At 33.3% G+C, this 18912-nt stretch overlaps 1 protein-coding gene across 7 annotated transcripts in view; it reads left to right on the top strand.

The window, feature by feature from the left end:
• LOC124956785 (cell adhesion molecule 2-like) overlaps window positions 1–10461 on the top strand; it is a 32590-nt gene extending 22129 nt beyond the window's left edge. For all 7 annotated transcript variants that reach the window (XM_047513034.1, XM_047513031.1, XM_047513032.1 and 4 more), the window contains 3 exons: window positions 3766–3994; window positions 4758–5057; window positions 7828–10461. In XM_047513034.1, the coding sequence (XP_047368990.1) occupies window positions 3766–3994; window positions 4758–5057; window positions 7828–7928 (630 nt within the window). In that variant the 3' untranslated portion in view covers window positions 7929–10461. The remainder of the gene's footprint in view (window positions 1–3765; window positions 3995–4757; window positions 5058–7827) is intronic.
• The last annotated feature ends 8451 nt before the right edge of the window (window positions 10462–18912 follow it).

The following is an 18912-nucleotide window of genomic DNA, read 5'->3' as shown; positions in this document are numbered from 1 at the left end:
CGATTGAAGTTATAGACCTGAATGTTCGTCGGAAAATACTGCCTGGAAAAATATTCGAAATATAAAGTACATTTTCCTTCAGGAGTATTACAGTAGATCTTAGAAATATTTGAAACACCTTTCGAAATTGAATAATTTGTTTTTCCTATTTTCTGATTTCTTTTTTTTCTTCTTCTTCTTCTTCTTCTTTTTCTTCCCTTTTCTTTTTTCCTTCTTCCATCTTCTTTCTTGCTTTTTATCAATGTAAAATACGAGGAAAAATTCTCTATTCTATTGGAATAATTATAATAAGACGAGTCTTTCCTCTTGGCAAGATAAAAATATTTAATTCAAATAATGTGACTCTTGTTTTAAATATCCTAATAATGGTTATTTAATTTCCAGAAAAGAAAAAAGAAAAAAAAGAAAAAAGAAAAAGAAAAGAAATATCTAATATTTCTACGACTTATTATAATTCGTCGTATATGAAATTTATTGATTAAATTACAATATATTATTATTATTATCATCATCATCATCATCATTGTTATTATTATTATTATTATTTTCATGAATTAAAAAATTTTTCATGACAAAATCCTTCGAATGCAATCGATCCGTCCATCTGTTCTCTCTTGAACTATCCTGCGACATCCTGACGACAGTATGAAGGACGTTCTCTCTCACCTCTCCCTTTCCACCACCCCTCTTCACGGGTTATGTCCGGAACGAATTTCAACCATAACGTTCTGCATTCATCATTGCCAACGTATTCCCGAGCACTTTGCACAGTTCGCAATTTCTAGTGGTCTCGTCACCGAACTCGGCCTCGGTCTTCGGCCTCGCAAAGCCAACTTGGAGACCGCTAAACCGTTTCTGGAACAGAAACCGGTCCTGGTTGCCGACTCTCGAGATCGTTACGAGACATAAACTTATCTCGCGTGTAAATACGCTAAGTGGTGCCAAGTGTACTCGGCTGTGCGCTGCACCGAGTGCAAACACGAGTAGGAAAGCTCTTCGTTCTTCCTGAGAAGACGTAGCTCTCGGAGATTTTTATCTTTCAACGAATCCTCTTATATGTGTATATGTATATATATTTTTTTTGTTACTATTTTAATAACAAAAAGAAGGGAAACATAAAAAGTATAAAAAAGACGTATATATATATATATATATGTATGTATGTATGTATGTATGCATGTATGTATATATGTATGTATGTATATAATGATTGAAAAATATTAAAAAACTTCATTTTGTAGTGACATATAATTATGAATTAATTACTAATTTGTTAATATCTTTCAGATCTAATTTCAATGTCCTTAATTGTTAATTTATATTTTAAAGTTATAAACTGTAATCATTTTTTCTTTTTTTTCTTCTTTTTTTTTTCATTATGAATAGTATTACATTTTTCAAGTTGAATTTTTCGTAATAATTTTTATAACAATTGCTATCACATATTCGAGGATTATGAGTTATATTTATTACCATATATAATTATATGATATATGTCTGAATTATGAATTGTTATAATTAAACACTATAACTTTTTTTTTCCTGCGATGAAGTAATAATATATTTTGTTTTTTTTTTTTTTTTTTGATATTCGAAGTTTATATTTTATTAGTTAATATGATTCATTTATACTGCTACATACGTTTTTTATATTATATAAGTTTATCAGACAAAAGAAAAAATTGGATTACAGAGGGATAAAGGACACTTGTATATTTTCCTTTTAAATCTTTTCTCTCCCTACGTTATATATATATATATATATATATATATATATATATATACATCAAGCGAGCTTTCAAATCGATTAGGTTATATAAAAGGAAAATACAAAGAGAAATTTTCAATTTCATTAAAGCGTACAACAGATAAATATTTGTTAATTCAATCTGTCAACAGGGAGGCCTAAATTTTTGTTTTTTTTTTCTTCTTTTCTTTTTCCTTCTTTTTTTCCCTTTTATATATATATATATATATATATATATATATATATATATATATATATATATATATATATATATATATCTAAGTAATATGAAAAACGCACGATCGGTGTATACGTCGATTACATCATCCACAAATCGTGGCTACGATTTTCTCAAACGCGTCTAACCGTGAAGCAATTTTCCAAGATGTTCAGGATCGAGATCGAAATCGAGATCGAGGTCGTGCCTGGCCTGGTCTGGTCTGGTCTGGTCTGGCCAATGACACGACTCGTTTCACTAAGTCGTTCTACGTTCGTATGAGGAAAAGGAACAATACTATTTCAAGGGTAAATCGTAGTAATGTACCAAAGGGAAGAAAAAGAAATTGAAAGTTGGCTGTTGGGATTGTCTTCCTCCAATAATCATCGTAAAATCTTTCTTTATTTCTTTCTTAACAGCGAACAAAAATATAGATAAGTTTTTCTTCCATTTTTTTGTTTTAAAAAACGATTATTTTACATCGCACATATATATTACATGTATGACCTCGAATGAAATGTCGGATGAGATAATTTTTTTCTCTTTACTTGACGACTCTCTTACATTGTAAATTTATACAGATACATATCCGTACATATACATACACATGTATACGGATAGATAGATATTTATATCATATCTTAAAGCGAAAGCCGACTACTGATAAAAAGGCAAACAAGTTTATTTACTTTATGATTGCCTTACATTGTAAATATAAATACGGATAGACACATTTTAGATATTTTAGATACGTTGTATGTTTATTTGTTTGTTCTTTTTTTTCTTCTCTTTTTTTTTTTTTCTTTGTCTTTTATTTTTTGCATGATACGAAAGCCGAAGAAAAGTTGCATAGGATTTTTTTTATTTACACAATTATCTTACATTGTAAATATATAATATATATTTTTATCTGTATGTACATAATAGACATTATATATATATATATGTATATACATATGTATATATGTATCTATGTATACATATAGATATTCGAAACATGGCGTAGAATCGACAAGTTTGCAGTTTACAAAAGTTGCGAGGTATACGAGGAACTTTCAGTTTTTACAGATCGAGAGAGGGCTTTCGACTTTTGCTATAGCCCGGAAATAGGATAGATCTCTCTCTCTCTCTCTTTTTCTCTCTCTCCTTCTCTCTCCTTCTCTCTCATTTTCGGTCCACCCTACCCTATTTGAAAATCTCTCTAAACTCGAACGATGTACCAATGTGGATACCGTTTCCCTGGATAGTAAAGTTGCTCCTATCGTATTACTTTCTCATAGTAGTCAAAAGCTAGGAGGTTAAAGTACGTTCAGCAGTTAGGTAAAATAATCTCAACAGTAAAAAACATACCGAGTGTTATTTAGTTTGTTTAGTGAATCTGACATTTCACGATTAATAAATTATTTTCGACAACATTTTTCATAATAATAATTATTTCGTATATCTATCGAAGTGACGATAAATTAACTAAAATATTACGAATATTTCTCTACGTGATAAGGAAGAATTCAAAAACCCGTCCCCCGCCCCCTCCTCCCTCTCGCTATCTATATTATCACTAATACATTTACATACTTAACATACGTATATATATATATATTTATATATCATCGATATTTTTTATATTTCTACTTTTTCTTTTTCTTTTTCTTTTTTTTTTTTTTCTTGCATTACGTAAAACGTCGTGACTTCGTTTGCTTTTTATTTGTTGTTTCTTCCTTTCTTTTCTTTTTTATTTTTTCTTTTTTCTTCTTTGGTTTCTCTTTTTTTCTCCTTCTTCTTTCTTCATTTCTCTGTCAAGGTATCCTGGGTGAGGCACAGAGACATACACATCCTGACGGCCGGAACGTACACGTATACGAGCGATCAACGATTTCAAGCGCTTCATGAAAAAACAACAGGTCAAAACAGCGAATGGTCGGAGTGGACACTTTGCATTAAGTGGGCGCAAGAGAGAGATCAAGGGATCTACGAGTGTCAGATATCTACCATACCTGTTAAATCTCATCAGTTTCGATTGAACGTCGTTGGTAAGTAAATATCTTTTCGTATTCGTCGAAAACAAAAAGAGAAAGAGAGAGAGAGAGAGAGAGAGAGAAAAGAAAACAAAAAAAAAAAAAAGAAGGAAAGAGAACTAACGAACAAACAAACGAACGAACGAACAAACAAACAAACAAACAATAGGAAGAGAAAGAAAGAAAGAAAAAAAAGCAAGCAGAAAAGAATAAGAAGGAAGAAAAGGAAATAAAAGATGAAAAAAAAAGAAGAAGAAGAAAAAGAAGAGAAAAAAAGAAGAAGAAGAAGAAAAAAAAAAGATATGATTTCAATGTAGCAAGTTTAAAAGGTGAAAAGTAGCACGCTCGATACTAGCTACATTCTCTCAATTACAGAAGCTTCAGCTCGCTACCTTTCTACGGGATTACGATCCTACTTAGAAAGCTCACTCATCTCCCTCTCTCTCTCTCTCTCTCTCTCTCTCTCTCTTTCAGCTCGCTTTTAGCTCGTTCAAGGGTATCACCCTTTCTCTCTTTCTCTCGAGCGGTTTTTCTCGACTAGAAAGAGCTTTTCGAGGGCACGCGTCTCCGTATTTATCCGAGGAAACGACGATAGCGGATAAGAGCCGTTGAAAGCGAAAGAGAGAGAGAGAGAGAGAAAGAGAGAGAGAGGAAAGAAAAAAAATGGAAAAAGAAAAAGAGAGAGAGAGAGAGAGAGAGAGAGAGAGAGAGAATAGCTAGGAGACGAGACGTAATGGATAAGAAAAAGAGAGTGAAAGAAAATCCTTTTTTATCGCAGTACCAACAGCGACGATACTAGGTGGTCCAGAAATGTACGTCGGTGCAGGAAGTACGATAAACCTGACGTGCGCCATACACTTCAGTTCTGAACCACCGGTCTACATCTTCTGGTACTGCAATGAGAACGTCCTCAGCTATGACAGTCCCAGGGGTGGTGTTTCGGTGATAACCGAAAAGGGTGGCGACGTCACAACCTCCTGGCTCCTCATCCAAGCTGCACAACCCTCGGACTCAGGGGAATACAGCTGTAAACCCAGTAATGCCAATACGGCCTCCATTAGGGTTCACGTACTCCATGGTAAGTGTTTACGACGTAACGTAGCTCCATCTATCCTACCGATTTTATTCTCCCGAGAGTTCATTGAGAATAAGAAGAAGAGGAAGAATCGAAGGTAAAAGAACTTGAGTAAAGGACAGTATTATCTAGTAACGTGACCGCGATTCGCCCTAGGGACATTTATTTCGTCCGGAGTACATGGTTACTTTCTAAGGGTACTTTCCCTTCCTTTCTCTTTTTCTCTTTCTCTCTTTCTCTCTCTCTCTCTCTCTCTCTATCTCTATCTCTATCTCTCTCTCGATTATTGGAACAACAAAGACAACTAGATATTCGACAAGAAAAGATCCTCCCTTTTCCCTTTTATATTCTCTTTTGAAGAAGATTCGGATAAGAAGTGAAAACTAGCGACAGTATAGGATGCCAAATCGATTTGGCAGGCTTTATACTTTGAACTACCGGAAAGAGTGCAAAGATGGATAGAGAGACTCTACTCGACTGAATTTTATCCGTGTTAGACCGATCGTCCAAATTTCTTTTTTTCCTTCCTTTTTTTCTTCTTCTCTTTTCTTTTTTTTTTTTTTCTTTTTTATTTTTATAGATCGTCATCCAGCCAAAGCGTCGAAACCTAAACGCAGTTATATTATCATCGAGAAATAACGTATAACTATTTGTTAATTCGTTTGTTCATTAACGTTTCCGTCAATGATTAATTTTAATAGATATACTCTTTGATGTACCCGCACACACACACACACACATATATATATATATATACACAATATATATATATGTACATACGTTCGATTATTTCGTTCTACTTTAATCTTTTTATTTTTCATCGTTAAAAGTAAAAGTTTCATTGACGATTGTCGTTTATACGACAAGATCGATCAAATTTTTTTTCTATCATCGATTAAGGAAGTTTTTACGAGACGTAAGTACCCTAACTCTTAGGGATCAATTTCGTTTTTACGAGATTCTTAGGCCGCCATTCGTGTTTGTGAATCCTCATAGATGAGATTCTTCGAACGACTAGGGTAATCTTCTTTCGTATATCCGAGATGTTTCCAAAGAATGAACGATAATAGGATGTTCGATGTACAAAGTGAAAATTCTCTTTTAAGAATTCAAGTTAGAGGATCTTGAATGTATGTCTATCTTCGATGTCGGTGAAGGTAAAAAGACGATTAGGGAGAGAAAGAAATAGAGAGAGAGAGAGAGAGAGAGAGAGAGAGAGAGAGAGAGAGAATAAAACAAATTAGTATCATTTGAATCCCTTTCAATTTATTCGAATAAAGATTATTTTCAATTTAGCAGCGTTCATTCACGTCATTAAATTTTTCGTTACTAAATGATCCTTCATTTTCGATGTCTCCGAAATAGCGTATAAAAGAAAATGAAAAGAATGATAAAGAAGGAAACGAGACGAAACGGATTTATAGTTTTGGAGTATAGTTTCCTTCGTTTTACGAGATCAGAAAATTGTACGAGTTTTCGATGTGAAAGTGTTCACGAATGTGATATATATATATATATATATATATATATATATATATATATATATATATACACATTGGTAGGTATGCGTGACATAGAAGAGAACGCGAGGAAATTGCTTTTCCATTCCTTTCATAAAACAGCAGAGACACGAACAGCAGTACGATGGGTCGAATATGGTAGGTAGAAAGGTACTTTAGAAATATGCCGGACCTACGGGGGTCACACGATTTCAACATCCCTTTTCAAAACTTTGATGCCTAAAAAGATGACGTAAGAAAGTTTTCATTGAAAGAAAAAATATATATATATATATATACACTTTTATATATATATATATATATATATATATATATATATATATATATGCTAAAAGGAAAATAAAGATAAACGAATGGACGGCCAAACTATTTGAAAGTTTTTATTAACTTTCGAAACGAAATATTTGATTTAATCGTTCCCCATGAAATGGAGCGTATTTAGCCAAAGAATATATTAAATGTAGACGATAATAATATTCTGTTTTAAAAGTTTTCTTCGCCGCCCAGTTATAAACACATTTTATTATACTTATTTTTCTTTCGTATGACGCGAGAAAAAAAGAAAAAAAAAAAAAAGGGAAAATAAAAAACCTCATTGAAATCGATATTTGAATAGATACATTGTTTGTAATAGATTGACTATTGTTTCTTTCGAGATATAAAAAAGAAAAAAGAATAAAAAGAAATTGAACTTAGTAAAATCATTATTTGTATATATATAGTCAAACGTCGATACAATATTTTCACGTGAGATATGAATTAAATTGTTAATGATTTTATCGATTGACAAAGAAAATTAATTTTGTAATCATATTTGTGTGTGCATATGTATGTGTGTGTGTGTGTATATACGTGCACACAGTTAAGTAATTTATCGATTAATATCATTATGAAAGATGGCTCGTTTTTGTTGAATTATCATAGATTTTTTTGAGAACCTGAACGTTGAGGAAATGATCCAAAAAAACAAAAAAAAAACAAAAAAAAAAGGAAGAAAGAAAGAAAAAGATTAATTAATAACGGTGTGAGCCAAAAGTTTTCTTAAGTGATTTAAACGAGGAAGAAAAAAAAACAAGAAAAATGAAAAAAAAAGAAAAATCTATTATACTTTTTCGAGAACTTTTTGGGTTAATTATATTCATATTATGAAACTATACTTTATCCAGAAACTTTTGGCCCGGCTAAGAACTTTTGGCTATCGCACCTAGTATTATAATACAAGAGATAACAATAGATATAATTTCTTATTACAGGCGAACGACCGGAGGCAATGCAAACCGGAACAGCGGGACCCACTCTATCTTCGAGCTGTCTTTTGGTGTCTCTCATCATTTTGTACATATCCTCGATGTAAACGAACTTAAATAATCTTAACGAATGTCGCTGCTGCATATGTCGTCGTTTTTTTAGATCGAGTTACGAAACCATCGAGGTACGTTCTCCTTTTGAAATAGTTCTCGATCGACGAAATCGAATAAAAATCATTTCTTATGAATTAAGAGAAAAAAAAAGAAAAAAAAAAAATAATAATAATAGAACGACGTTCTCGCGTTCTTATTTAGATATCCTTAGACAATCGGTCGAAACCGTACACACCGATCGATCGATCGATCGATCGATCGATCGAAAAGAATATAAGAATGGATCCTAATGATAATAATATTAGGAATTCGTGACCGTAAAATTTTCTCATGTCGCGAATAGTTAGAAGTAATTGGAGGAAATTATTCGATAATTCGAATGATCCTCATGAAGAAAGTAACCGATTGCGAGAGGAAACGGTTTAAGGGTTAAAAGACGATCGTCGTGAAGTTTTCTTTTTTCTTCTTTCCTTTTATCCTTTTTCCTAATTTTCTTTCTTTTTTCTTCTTCTTATCTCATCTCTTACGACCGATCGAAAAATTTCTCTTAGAAATTTTCGACGTTTATCGTGACGTTACGAACGTAAAATCGTTTACGTTCGTACGATAAATAATTTCGTTATTTACGAGCGATATTAATTATCGAACAGATTCATTCAACGATTTATCGAATTTTCGACGGGGAAAAAAAAAGAAAAAGGAAAAAGAGAAAGAGAGAAAGAGAGAAAGAGGAGAAAGAGAAAAGAGAAAGCAAGATTTCTTCGGGATCATTTGAAGTTTCATTGGGCTCAACGATAATAATAATACTTAATTCCTCTCGTAGGTGTTAATTAACTCGTCGGTGTCGAAATAGCTATGAAAATTTGTATATACGCAAAATCCATTGTGTATCGTTGACACGAAAACTTGAAAATAAATCGGCGTGTATCTAGGGTCAACGGAGAGAGATCCAATTATAAAGATGTATGTGCGTGCGTCTACGTATGAACGAACGTGTGTGTATATGTACGTATCTGTATGTGTATGTATGTATGTATGTATGTATGTATGTATGTATGTGTGTATGTGTGTATGTGTGTATAGGTAGATATATCAAAACGATCCGTTTGCGTTGAACCACGTTTCTCCCTTCGGCAAAACTCTACAGAAGATAATTATTATTAATTAACAAATCCTGTAATTTGGCAACGTTAATTAACGGCACACGCTGGATTAAATTCAATGATTTATCAGGCACGAAATTGAAAAAGAAAGAGAAAGACTGGACAATCGTTTTTCAATTCAATTGTTATGTTCCTCCTCTCCCTGCGACAACGACGAATCAACGTTCGAATGATCGTTTTGTAGAATTTACGTGAATTTGCCATTCCGCGCGACGAGTTAACGCGTGACACGAAGCTTAATGAACGATATGAACGCATCAAAGCGAGAACCGCGTAAACGGATACGTTTGTGTTGTCGATTAACGGATATAAAAGTGTTCCAAAGAGAGAAAGAAAATGAGAGAGAAAGAGAGAGCGAGAGAGAGAGAGAGAGAGAGAGCTTTTGAAATTATTTAAAGAAAGAACTTTCATTCGGATGATACAAAATGAAATAAAGAATAAAATGGGATAATACTCTGATACAGAAAATTGTATTACGTGAGACAAATAAACAATGAGAGGTATAATAATAAATGTCGAAAAGAAAGGAAAGGAAAAGGAAAAGGAAAAGGAAAATAAAGGAGACAAAAAGAAAATGTGAAAAAAGGAGAAAAAAAAAATCAGGGACGTTGTATATATTCGCTTCTTTCTTTTTTTCTTATTTTTCTTTTTTTTTTCTTTTTTTTATTTTTTTCTTCTTCCCTTTTTCCACTTGCGTGCTGAGTAACGATAAAGTGAATGAAGCAAGTAAGAAATTCGGAAGATGTACTAAGATATACATCCATCTAGTTTTAATCTCTCTCTCTCTCTCTCTCTCTCTCTCTCTCTCTCTCTCTCTCTCTCTCTTTCTCATCAATTTCTCAAGCAAGTACTCAAGTTCATTATAAATCCCATAATAAATCACGTCGATGGTAGCTCAACGCATCGTCCCTATTATTAATCATTTGATAGGATAAAATGAAAAAAAAGAAAAGGAGAAAAAAGAAGAAGAAGAAGAAAGAGAGAGAGAGAGAGAGAGAGACAGAGAGACAGAGAAACAAAAAAAAGAATAAAAGAAATGAAATGATCATATTTCAATCCTAATCGATTCTAAGGAATCATTAGTCGATCATATAAAAATCATCATAAATATGTATTCTTATTAGATTTTGAATTGATCATAGATAATTATATTTACATTATGTGACGATCTAATTACAGGATAAATTTTATTTATTCTTTATTAATAATAATACGTTGAATCGAATAGAAAATTTCATTGCGTAGATCATCACGGTCGGTCATTTGTTAATGTAAATTTTAGTTATCGTTTCGTAAGAGGACGTACTGCGTACATACATACATATATATATATATATATATATATATATATATATAATAAATACATTCATACATACATACATACATACATACATACATCTGTTTCACTAGTGTGCAGGTTGCTGGGCAAAGAGCTAAATAACGATAGGTGAATGTTAACGTTAACTCGTTGATGACACACGGTCGAAGCGGCTTTCGTTCATCGATGTAAACACGTTCACGTTCAGAAATGTAAACGACGTTCCTATGTGTGTATTTACGTCTACGGTCCTACGGTGTATACGTGTACATTTACGTTTACGTGTTTGCGTATATTCGTGAATCGAATTTAATATTCTTAATCGACCGTGATATTAACTTAACAAAAGATTTTAAACTGCTGATTCGAAAATTTGTCTTTTAATAAACTCCTTCTTGTTTCGTAAGACATGAAATAAAATGAAAAAAAGAGAGAGAGAGAGAGGGAGAGACAGAGGGAAAAGTTAAAACCTATACACGCTCGATCGTAAAATATAAAGAGAGCCTCGAGGGCCACGAAAACTCGGAAGAATAATTGCGGTGGTTTCCGGCGGGAAAAAAGAAAGAGAGAGAGAGAGAGAGAGAGAGCAAAGTTTCAAGATATTTTTCTGCTCTTTCAACGGAAACTAGGTGTAAGAGATAAGACTTCTCTTGCCATTTACTAACATCCCAGACCCAACTTCTAACGCGTGCCATTGCTACTCTTGACGTCTTTCCGTCTTCTTCTTCTTCTTCTTCTTCATCTTCGTCTTCTTCTTCTTCGTCTTCTTCTTCTTCTTCTTCTTCTTCTTCTTCTTCTTCTTCTTCTTCTTCTTCTTCTTCTTCGTCTTCGTCTTCTTTGTCTTTGCCGAAAACAACGACATACTTTCGACTACCTCTCAAAAAACGAAGACCACTAATATATCGAGACTACTTTCGTGATTGACGATACTTATATCCGTAAATTTTCGACGATCTACTTCTTTGTTTTTTCTTTTCTTTTCTTTCTTTTTTTTTTTTTTTTTTTTTTTTTTTATTCTTCTCTTGTTGTTTTCCTCCACTGACAGAGTACGTATGCAGTTGCTTTTGTTCATTTAATCAAACCCAGAGGCGATCGGTTTGTAAGAGGAAAGGGAATTAATTTTGTTCATAGATGTGGAAGAAAAAAAAGAAAAGAAAAGAAAAATAGGGAAGAAAAAGAAATTACGAAAAAAGAATTACAAAATCCGTGCTCTTTCTCTTTTTCTATTTTTATTTTTCTTTTATTTCTTTTTTTTTTTTGCTTCGATTTTTTTTTTTTTTTTGGTCCCTCATTCTTCTCATCTTTTTTAATTTATTTCATATCATTCTTCTTTTTTCGTAATTCTTGCCTTAAAGTTACCTTGAATTCAATCATTATGCGATATTCGCATAACCAATTTATCCTTTGTGATCTAGAAACGAGAAAGATCGAAAAGTGTCACGACCAAAAATTATTTCTTAGAGGGAATCCTCTTTGGGGAAAAAAAGAGGAAAAAAAGAAAGAAAAAAAAAAAAAGAAACCAAACAAAAAAACAAAAAGGCGAATGCAGTGTTTCTTCTTCCTTTTCTTTTTCTTCTTCTTTCTTCCTTTTTTGTTTTTCCTCCTCCTAATCCTCCTCCTCCTCCTCCTCTACCACCCCCTCCCCCTCCTCCATTTTTTTTCTCTTCTTTCTTGTCTTTTCATACTTTTTCCTCTTACTCTTACTTACTCGTACTCTTTTCACTCTTTCTTTTTCTTTTTCTTTTTCTTTTTCTTTTTCTTTTCTCGTCTCGAATCGGCGCATTCCGGGCATCGACGCTATAGCACTGTCATTGTATAGATGCTACTACGAACGTTACTCGTGTACGTTACAATCGTCGAAACGAGAAAAGGGCGAATGCAGGAATACAGCGGGAGAATTACAACGAGAACGAGAAGAGGAGGTGACTGCGAAGAAACGATGGAGTGGAACTCGACGGTCCGTAGGAATTAAACGACGATGCTAAGTGCGAGTTGTAAGGAAGAAAAGTGTGCAAAAAAAGAAGAGAAAAAGAAGAAAAAGAAACAAAGAAAAAAAAACTAAAAGCGCGCAGAAAAGGACAGAGAGAAAAAAAAAGCAGATAAAAGGGAAACGAGCTAGGAAAGGGTTGAATGAAAATAAATAAATAGAGAGGTAATGAGAGAGAGAGAGAGAGAGAGAGAGAGAGAGAGAGAAAGAGAGGGATCAATGAAACAAATAAAAGAGAAAGAACGACATTCATAATCGCAGTGACATCGTTAAAATAGATAGGTATATTATTGTACATATTATGACATTACATGGTTTATTAAATAAAAAGGACGTTTTAAAAGGATTGGTATAATTGTAATGTATATTGAAAAATTTTTTTCAAAAGACTTCAATAGGATTTCGAATCTCATTTTTTTCTCTTTATTTATTTTTTTCTTCTCTCTCTTCTTTTTTTTTTTTTTTTTTTTTTTTTTATTTTGTTTTATTTTTTTAATTTCGGTTCGGTTTTTCTTTTTTTTTTTTTTTGTCTTTTTTTCTTTTAATCTCATTCTGCCCCAAAATCAAATAATTCCTTTGATCGATACTAGAACGTAAAAATACAAATAACGGACTACGGTAAAATGTAGGAAAACAACGAGTCGATCGAATTGTGGAAAGCGGGGTTGAGTTTAAAATATTTAAAAAAATATATATATATATATATACATACATATGAATGAAAAAGATAAATAAATAAATACAAAAAAAAAAGAAATAAAAAGGAATTAACGCTTCGTTGCCTTGCAATAACGTAAACAAGAAAACATTTCTAATAGAAAAATGAATGGGGTTATATAGTTCGTTAGATGAAAATTTTTAGTTGGTCGGTCTGGATTGTTTATAAGATTTCGAATTTTTTAAAGGAACCTTTCTTGAATCTGAATAAGAGTGAATGAGGAAATGAGAGGGAGAGAGAGAAAGAGAGATAGAGAGTTCCATCCTTGGCTTATCTCCAAATTAAGTGTAAACTTGAAGCTTCCGTTAAAAGAGACCACCTTGCAGAGAAGGAAGTTTTCGTCTGGTTAAAAATTTCCGCAGTGCAACGCTTCGTTTATTCAAAAAGAGGAAGAAGAAAAGGCAAAAAAGTTAAAGGAAGATCGCAGCTTCATGAATTCACGAATTAGTGTTAAAGAGAAAGAAAAAAGATATATATATATATATATATATATATATATATATTTATGTCCTAGATTATATATCTAGCGTTTATATATCTCTAGATCTCTAATGTAATATATATATATATATTTATATATAGAAAGATAGATAGATGAGAGAGAGGGAGAGAGAGAGAGACGGAGAGAAAGAGAGAGAGATACTACTTTAGGTATACTTCTGTCAAATGAATTGATACAAATTGATAAATATGAATGAAAGTTAGAATTTCTTTGAAGGTGAGTATAACGATAAAACTATTGTTAAAGAAAGTCAAAGAAAAGGTAGTAGAAGAGGCAATGGGATGGTATACGTACGACAATAGTCTTGTAGTGGCTGACTAGTCGTCGGAGCTAGGGAAAATGTTGGTAAAAGGTAGGGAAAAGGGAAACGGGGCTAACCACCTCGACAACCAACGCCCTCGAGGCAAACACCGTTAACAGAGACAACGGTGTTTAAAGTATACAAGAAGACAAAGGTAAGTGGAACGTTTTCGGATATTTCAAAAGTACTACGTAAACATTTATTTTTAGTATTTAAATAGTCATCGTCAATTTGAAAATGATCGTATATTGTGATCGTCAATGAATATAAGAAAATATTATCTATTTTATTCGATTAATTTATCAATGAATAAGATGTTAAATTTAGGAGTATATGTAATAAGAACATTTCATGATCGATTTAATGGTTAACTATTGTCGTCGTTTTCACTAACGATTAATATCTTTATTCCACTCAGGTAACTCTTCTTTATGTCTTTATTCCTCTATGAAACATTAATAACTATGATCGTTATCGAAGATCGAAGGATACGACTTTATTGTTTTGAGGTTAACTACAAATTTTGGTTCCAACGACGTTAACGGTGCACTGTGTGCATGCACCGAATACTCGGTTATTTGTGCATCGGACGACTTTACAGCTCCCACGCGAGATGTTCACCAAGAGAGTAAGGAGAAGGGTGGTATGAGCTTTGTAGTGTAGGAAAGAGGAAGATAGACAGATAGATAGATAGATAGATGAATAGAGAGAGATAGAGATAAAGAGAGAGAGAGAGAGAGAGAGAGAGAGAAAGAGAGAGAGACACTAACGTCACTAAAACGGCACGTTTGTAAGAGAGAAGGATATATAGAGATAGAAAGGAAGAAGTATGCGAGAAGGAACGTTTTATAGCCTCGGCTAGATGGTCCGGAACGTGGAGGGGAAATAAAAAGGATACTTGCTGAACCGTGCTGTCTAAGAAGTGAGGAGTATGGGAAGAGAGGACAGTAGGGTGAGTGGGAGAGTAAGAGGGTGTGGAGGATGTGGAAGGGGTTGGTCTTTCCTAGTAACGGTCGATGCCACTGTTAGACACGTTACAGATACGCTTTTTCCATTAACCCTTTCTTGACACCGACTATCCTAGGATTTCTTCAACAACGAACCACGCGTGCGAACGTCCAAACGATTCATCCTAGAAAAAAAGAGAGAAAGAGAGAGAAAAAAAGAAGATAACAAAAAAGAGTAAGAGAGAGAGAGAGAAAAAGAGAGAGAGAGAGAGAGACAAAGAGAAAAGACCTATCCTGAGAGCTCTAGATCACCTACGAACCAGAAAACGGTGCCATCCTTGAAGATTTATCTCGAACTACGGCTTCTCTACTATGTCGACCACTCGTGGACCACTTTTTATGCGTTCCTCTTTTCTCTCTCTCGTTTTTTCTATTCTCTTTCTTTCTCTCTCTCTCTCTCTCTCTCTTTCTCTCTTTCTCTTTCTCTTTCTCTCTCGCTCTCGCTCTCGTTAGTTCTCTTTTTCTCGGATAAGATAAAACGCTAGAGATGCATCGTACATCGAGCTAGTTAGTACATCCTTCCTCTACGTATTTGCCTTTCCTCGTCCATCTGCAAAATCAGACCGAATGGTATTAAACATTTGAATGCATATGTAATTTATTTTGTAAATATGTAAATCGTTAATGTTTCATCTCGGCTAAATATGTATAAAAGTCATGATAATGAGATAATTTAATTCGTAAATTTTGAGGAAAGTTTTTATTTCAACTATTACACCTATTCAAGAAAGTTTCTTCAAAATGTACGCAATTAGAAACGTGTTATTTCGGAATGTAAAGGGTATAGGCTTTGTTGAATTTATCTCTCAGTGGTTTATAGTTACAAGTTTAATTATGTAATATAGTTCGTTATGACTTTAAAACGTAGAAAGGGAAGGATGCTTGAAAACGTTTTGGTTAAAAAGATGATGCTACAGTCTGTTTTTCTTTTTCATTTCTCTCTCTCTCTCTCTCTCTCTCTCTCCTTTTTTTTGTTTTTTTTCCCTACGTTTAAGCACGTCCTTATCACAGAAGGTTCGACCAAATGGACTTGCGTGAAAGTAGTTGCGCCGTGGTAATGACGCTTTTAATAGAACACTTTCGTTAGACGATTATTAGGCTCTTAGCGAAAGGACTATGGCTTTCGAATCTTCCGGTGCATTAAACTAAACGTACTCGCGTACTCTATATAAAGGATATTCGTTTCTAAGGATCATGAAATTATTATATTACGTACTAATTATTTTTCTCGTTGTAATAAGATAATTAAGTCTATTGATAAATTCTGTCGACCATAATGGTGGTAGATTTAAGGGATGAGTTTTTAACTTCTGAAAGGACGAATCATTTCTCAAGAGAGTTAAGATAATTAAAAAACTTTCATTAGAATAGAAAGAAGTTATTAACTTACCATCAAATTCATTATTCCACGACATAATTATTGTTGACTTAATTGAAAAAATATCGTCGCGTATATCAGATATAATTGTTGAACGTCAAAAATATTTGTTATTTTTTATTGTTTCGAAGAAAATAAAAAAGAAAAAAAAAAGGACAAGAAAGAAAGAAAGAAAGAAAAAAAAAGAAGAGAAAGAAAAAGGAAAAGAAAAGAAAAATGAATAGCACTCGACTAATTGGTTTAATAATTCCTTCGCCCAAAGGCATAACTTTTCTAATTATCTAAGAGTAATAATCTTTAATAATACTTAATCTCGAGGGTAATAAATAAGCTGACCAAGCCATTTTAAAGGTAGAATCTGAGACTGAGAATCTTATAAGGGATGAGAAGAAAGCCGATTAGCTACGACGAATCCTGAAACGACAAATCACCTAACCGCACGGAACAACAACGTCGCTCGCTTCTAGTCCTGTATTCTCGATATATCATCCAAGCAAACGCATCGTAGCGAAACTTTAATCATCTAGGACGGTAGGGAGAAGTATAGTCACCGCAAGTACTAATACTGCTACAACTAACCAGAGAACCGGCAACGTTCTCAATACACATATATACACACACACACACGCACGCACAACGACGACGACGACGACGTATGTATGTAATCGCAGAAAACGATACCCGAGTTCGCGATCCAAAAGTTCCTCTCGTCGTCTAGCAACGACGATTAAACTCCTTAAGCTGACTCGTAACGAGTCTTGGAACATCGATATCCAATAACCCTTCCTTTCGTACCTACTCAAGACAACTCGTATAGTTTGAAAATTTCTTTGATATAACAAATCGACGATCCTCTTTCAATTTAATCTCATATTTTCAATGTGTTTTAACTTAATCGTAATTTTTGTTCTCCTTTTATTTCTCTCTCTCTCTCTCTCTCTCTCTCTCTCTCTCTCTCTGTCTCTCTTTTCTTCTTCATGAAAGACAATATGAAGAATTGAAAAGGATCATAACGATAGGTAAGTTCAATTGAGATTTTATTAAAAAGAAAAAAGAAAAGAAAAAAGGAAAGGAAAAAAAACAAAGAAATCGAAGAAAAAAAATATATATATATATATAGATAGATAGATAGATAGATAGATAGATAGATACGAGTAGATGGATAGATGGATAGATAGATATAGGTAAAGAAAAAAGTTTTCGTGGTGTGTGTAAAAGTCAGATAATACAAATCGACATTCGTGAATATCGGTGACACGGATAAACGACTTGTACCGTTCTTTGTAAAACGTGCTAGCACTCTTTCTCGATAAGTTCGGTTCATCGATCTAACGGTACCGAAAGCGGGTCGAACATATCCGAGTTACGCTGTGTTATCTCGAACTCAGCGAGACTCGGTTTCGAACGATTGATATACCTACTTTTTGACAGAGAAAACTTTTCGACGATCGTAGCGATGTATCGTCTGTTAAAACGTAAACCAAACCGTCAGATTTATTCTCTTTACAATTTCTCGACGATTTTCATCTTTTGACGATGGTCTCCGTTTAAAACAAAAAAGAAAAAAAAAAAACGAACGAACGAACGAACGAACGAAATGCATTTCGAACGATCCTCATCGTATCGATCAACATATCAATTTTTATTCTACGATCTTATAGGATATAATAATATCAATCGTAAAATCATCATAGAATTGATTTCTATTCATTCGTAAATTTCATTTCATTTTATTTCATTACATTTCGAGATCTAACTCGAACGTATCGTTCGTTTAAAAGGAGAGGGGGAGAAAAAAAGATGAATATTCTATTGGATCGTAATTAAATAAATTGCCATTAATAAATCGTCGAAACAAATATTGGCTATGTCTGAATTATCAGAATATTCTCCTTCTTCTTCTTCTTCTTCTTCTTCTTCTTCTTTCCTTTTCTTTTTTTTTCGAAAATATTGCTTTTAAAACAGGGCAACGTTCGATTAAACTCGTCCAATGGAAAGCTTGTATAGATCGGGAGAGCTTGCAAATAGATTGATTTGTAAGCTCGCGATACGTTCCAGCGATTAACTTTATTGATATCTCGTGTTTACTCGATCGTTCAGATTTCCGAGCATAAAGAAACTACGACGATTATGGATGGATTTGGCCGAATCGTAACGGATAGAACGTTTAATCGGTAGGGGCACTTCCAGCAAGGCGATAATTACGAGGACAGTGATTAACCGTACTTGGCATGCTCATTGGTACTGAAGTGCAACGAGGAAGAAGAGCTCTAGAACATTGAATTGGCAAAAGAGACGATCGAGTAGATCGTGTCAGTCTTTGATTGAACGAATGTACTCGATTAACGATTAATCAATTGTCTATTAATAAATGCTCTAAGTTAATGAACGACTTTTCGATCGTATCCGATAATTATAAATCATTTTATTAACATTTCTATAATCTTCGATTAGTTTGATTGAATTATCGATTAAATTATTTTTTTTTTTTTTTTTTATCATAAAGGACAACGTTTAAAACTCATTGATAATTCTTTTCATCGTTCCTTTACTACTATTAAGAGTTTTAATACGATAAATTGTCAAAAGATACGATCTAGTAG

This window comes from Vespa velutina, chromosome 23, assembly GCF_912470025.1.
Source record: "Vespa velutina chromosome 23, iVesVel2.1, whole genome shotgun sequence".
Taxonomy (NCBI): Eukaryota; Metazoa; Arthropoda; class Insecta; order Hymenoptera; family Vespidae; genus Vespa; species Vespa velutina.
Note: the sequence above shows the minus strand (reverse complement) of the source record. Positions and strands in the feature narration are given on the sequence as shown.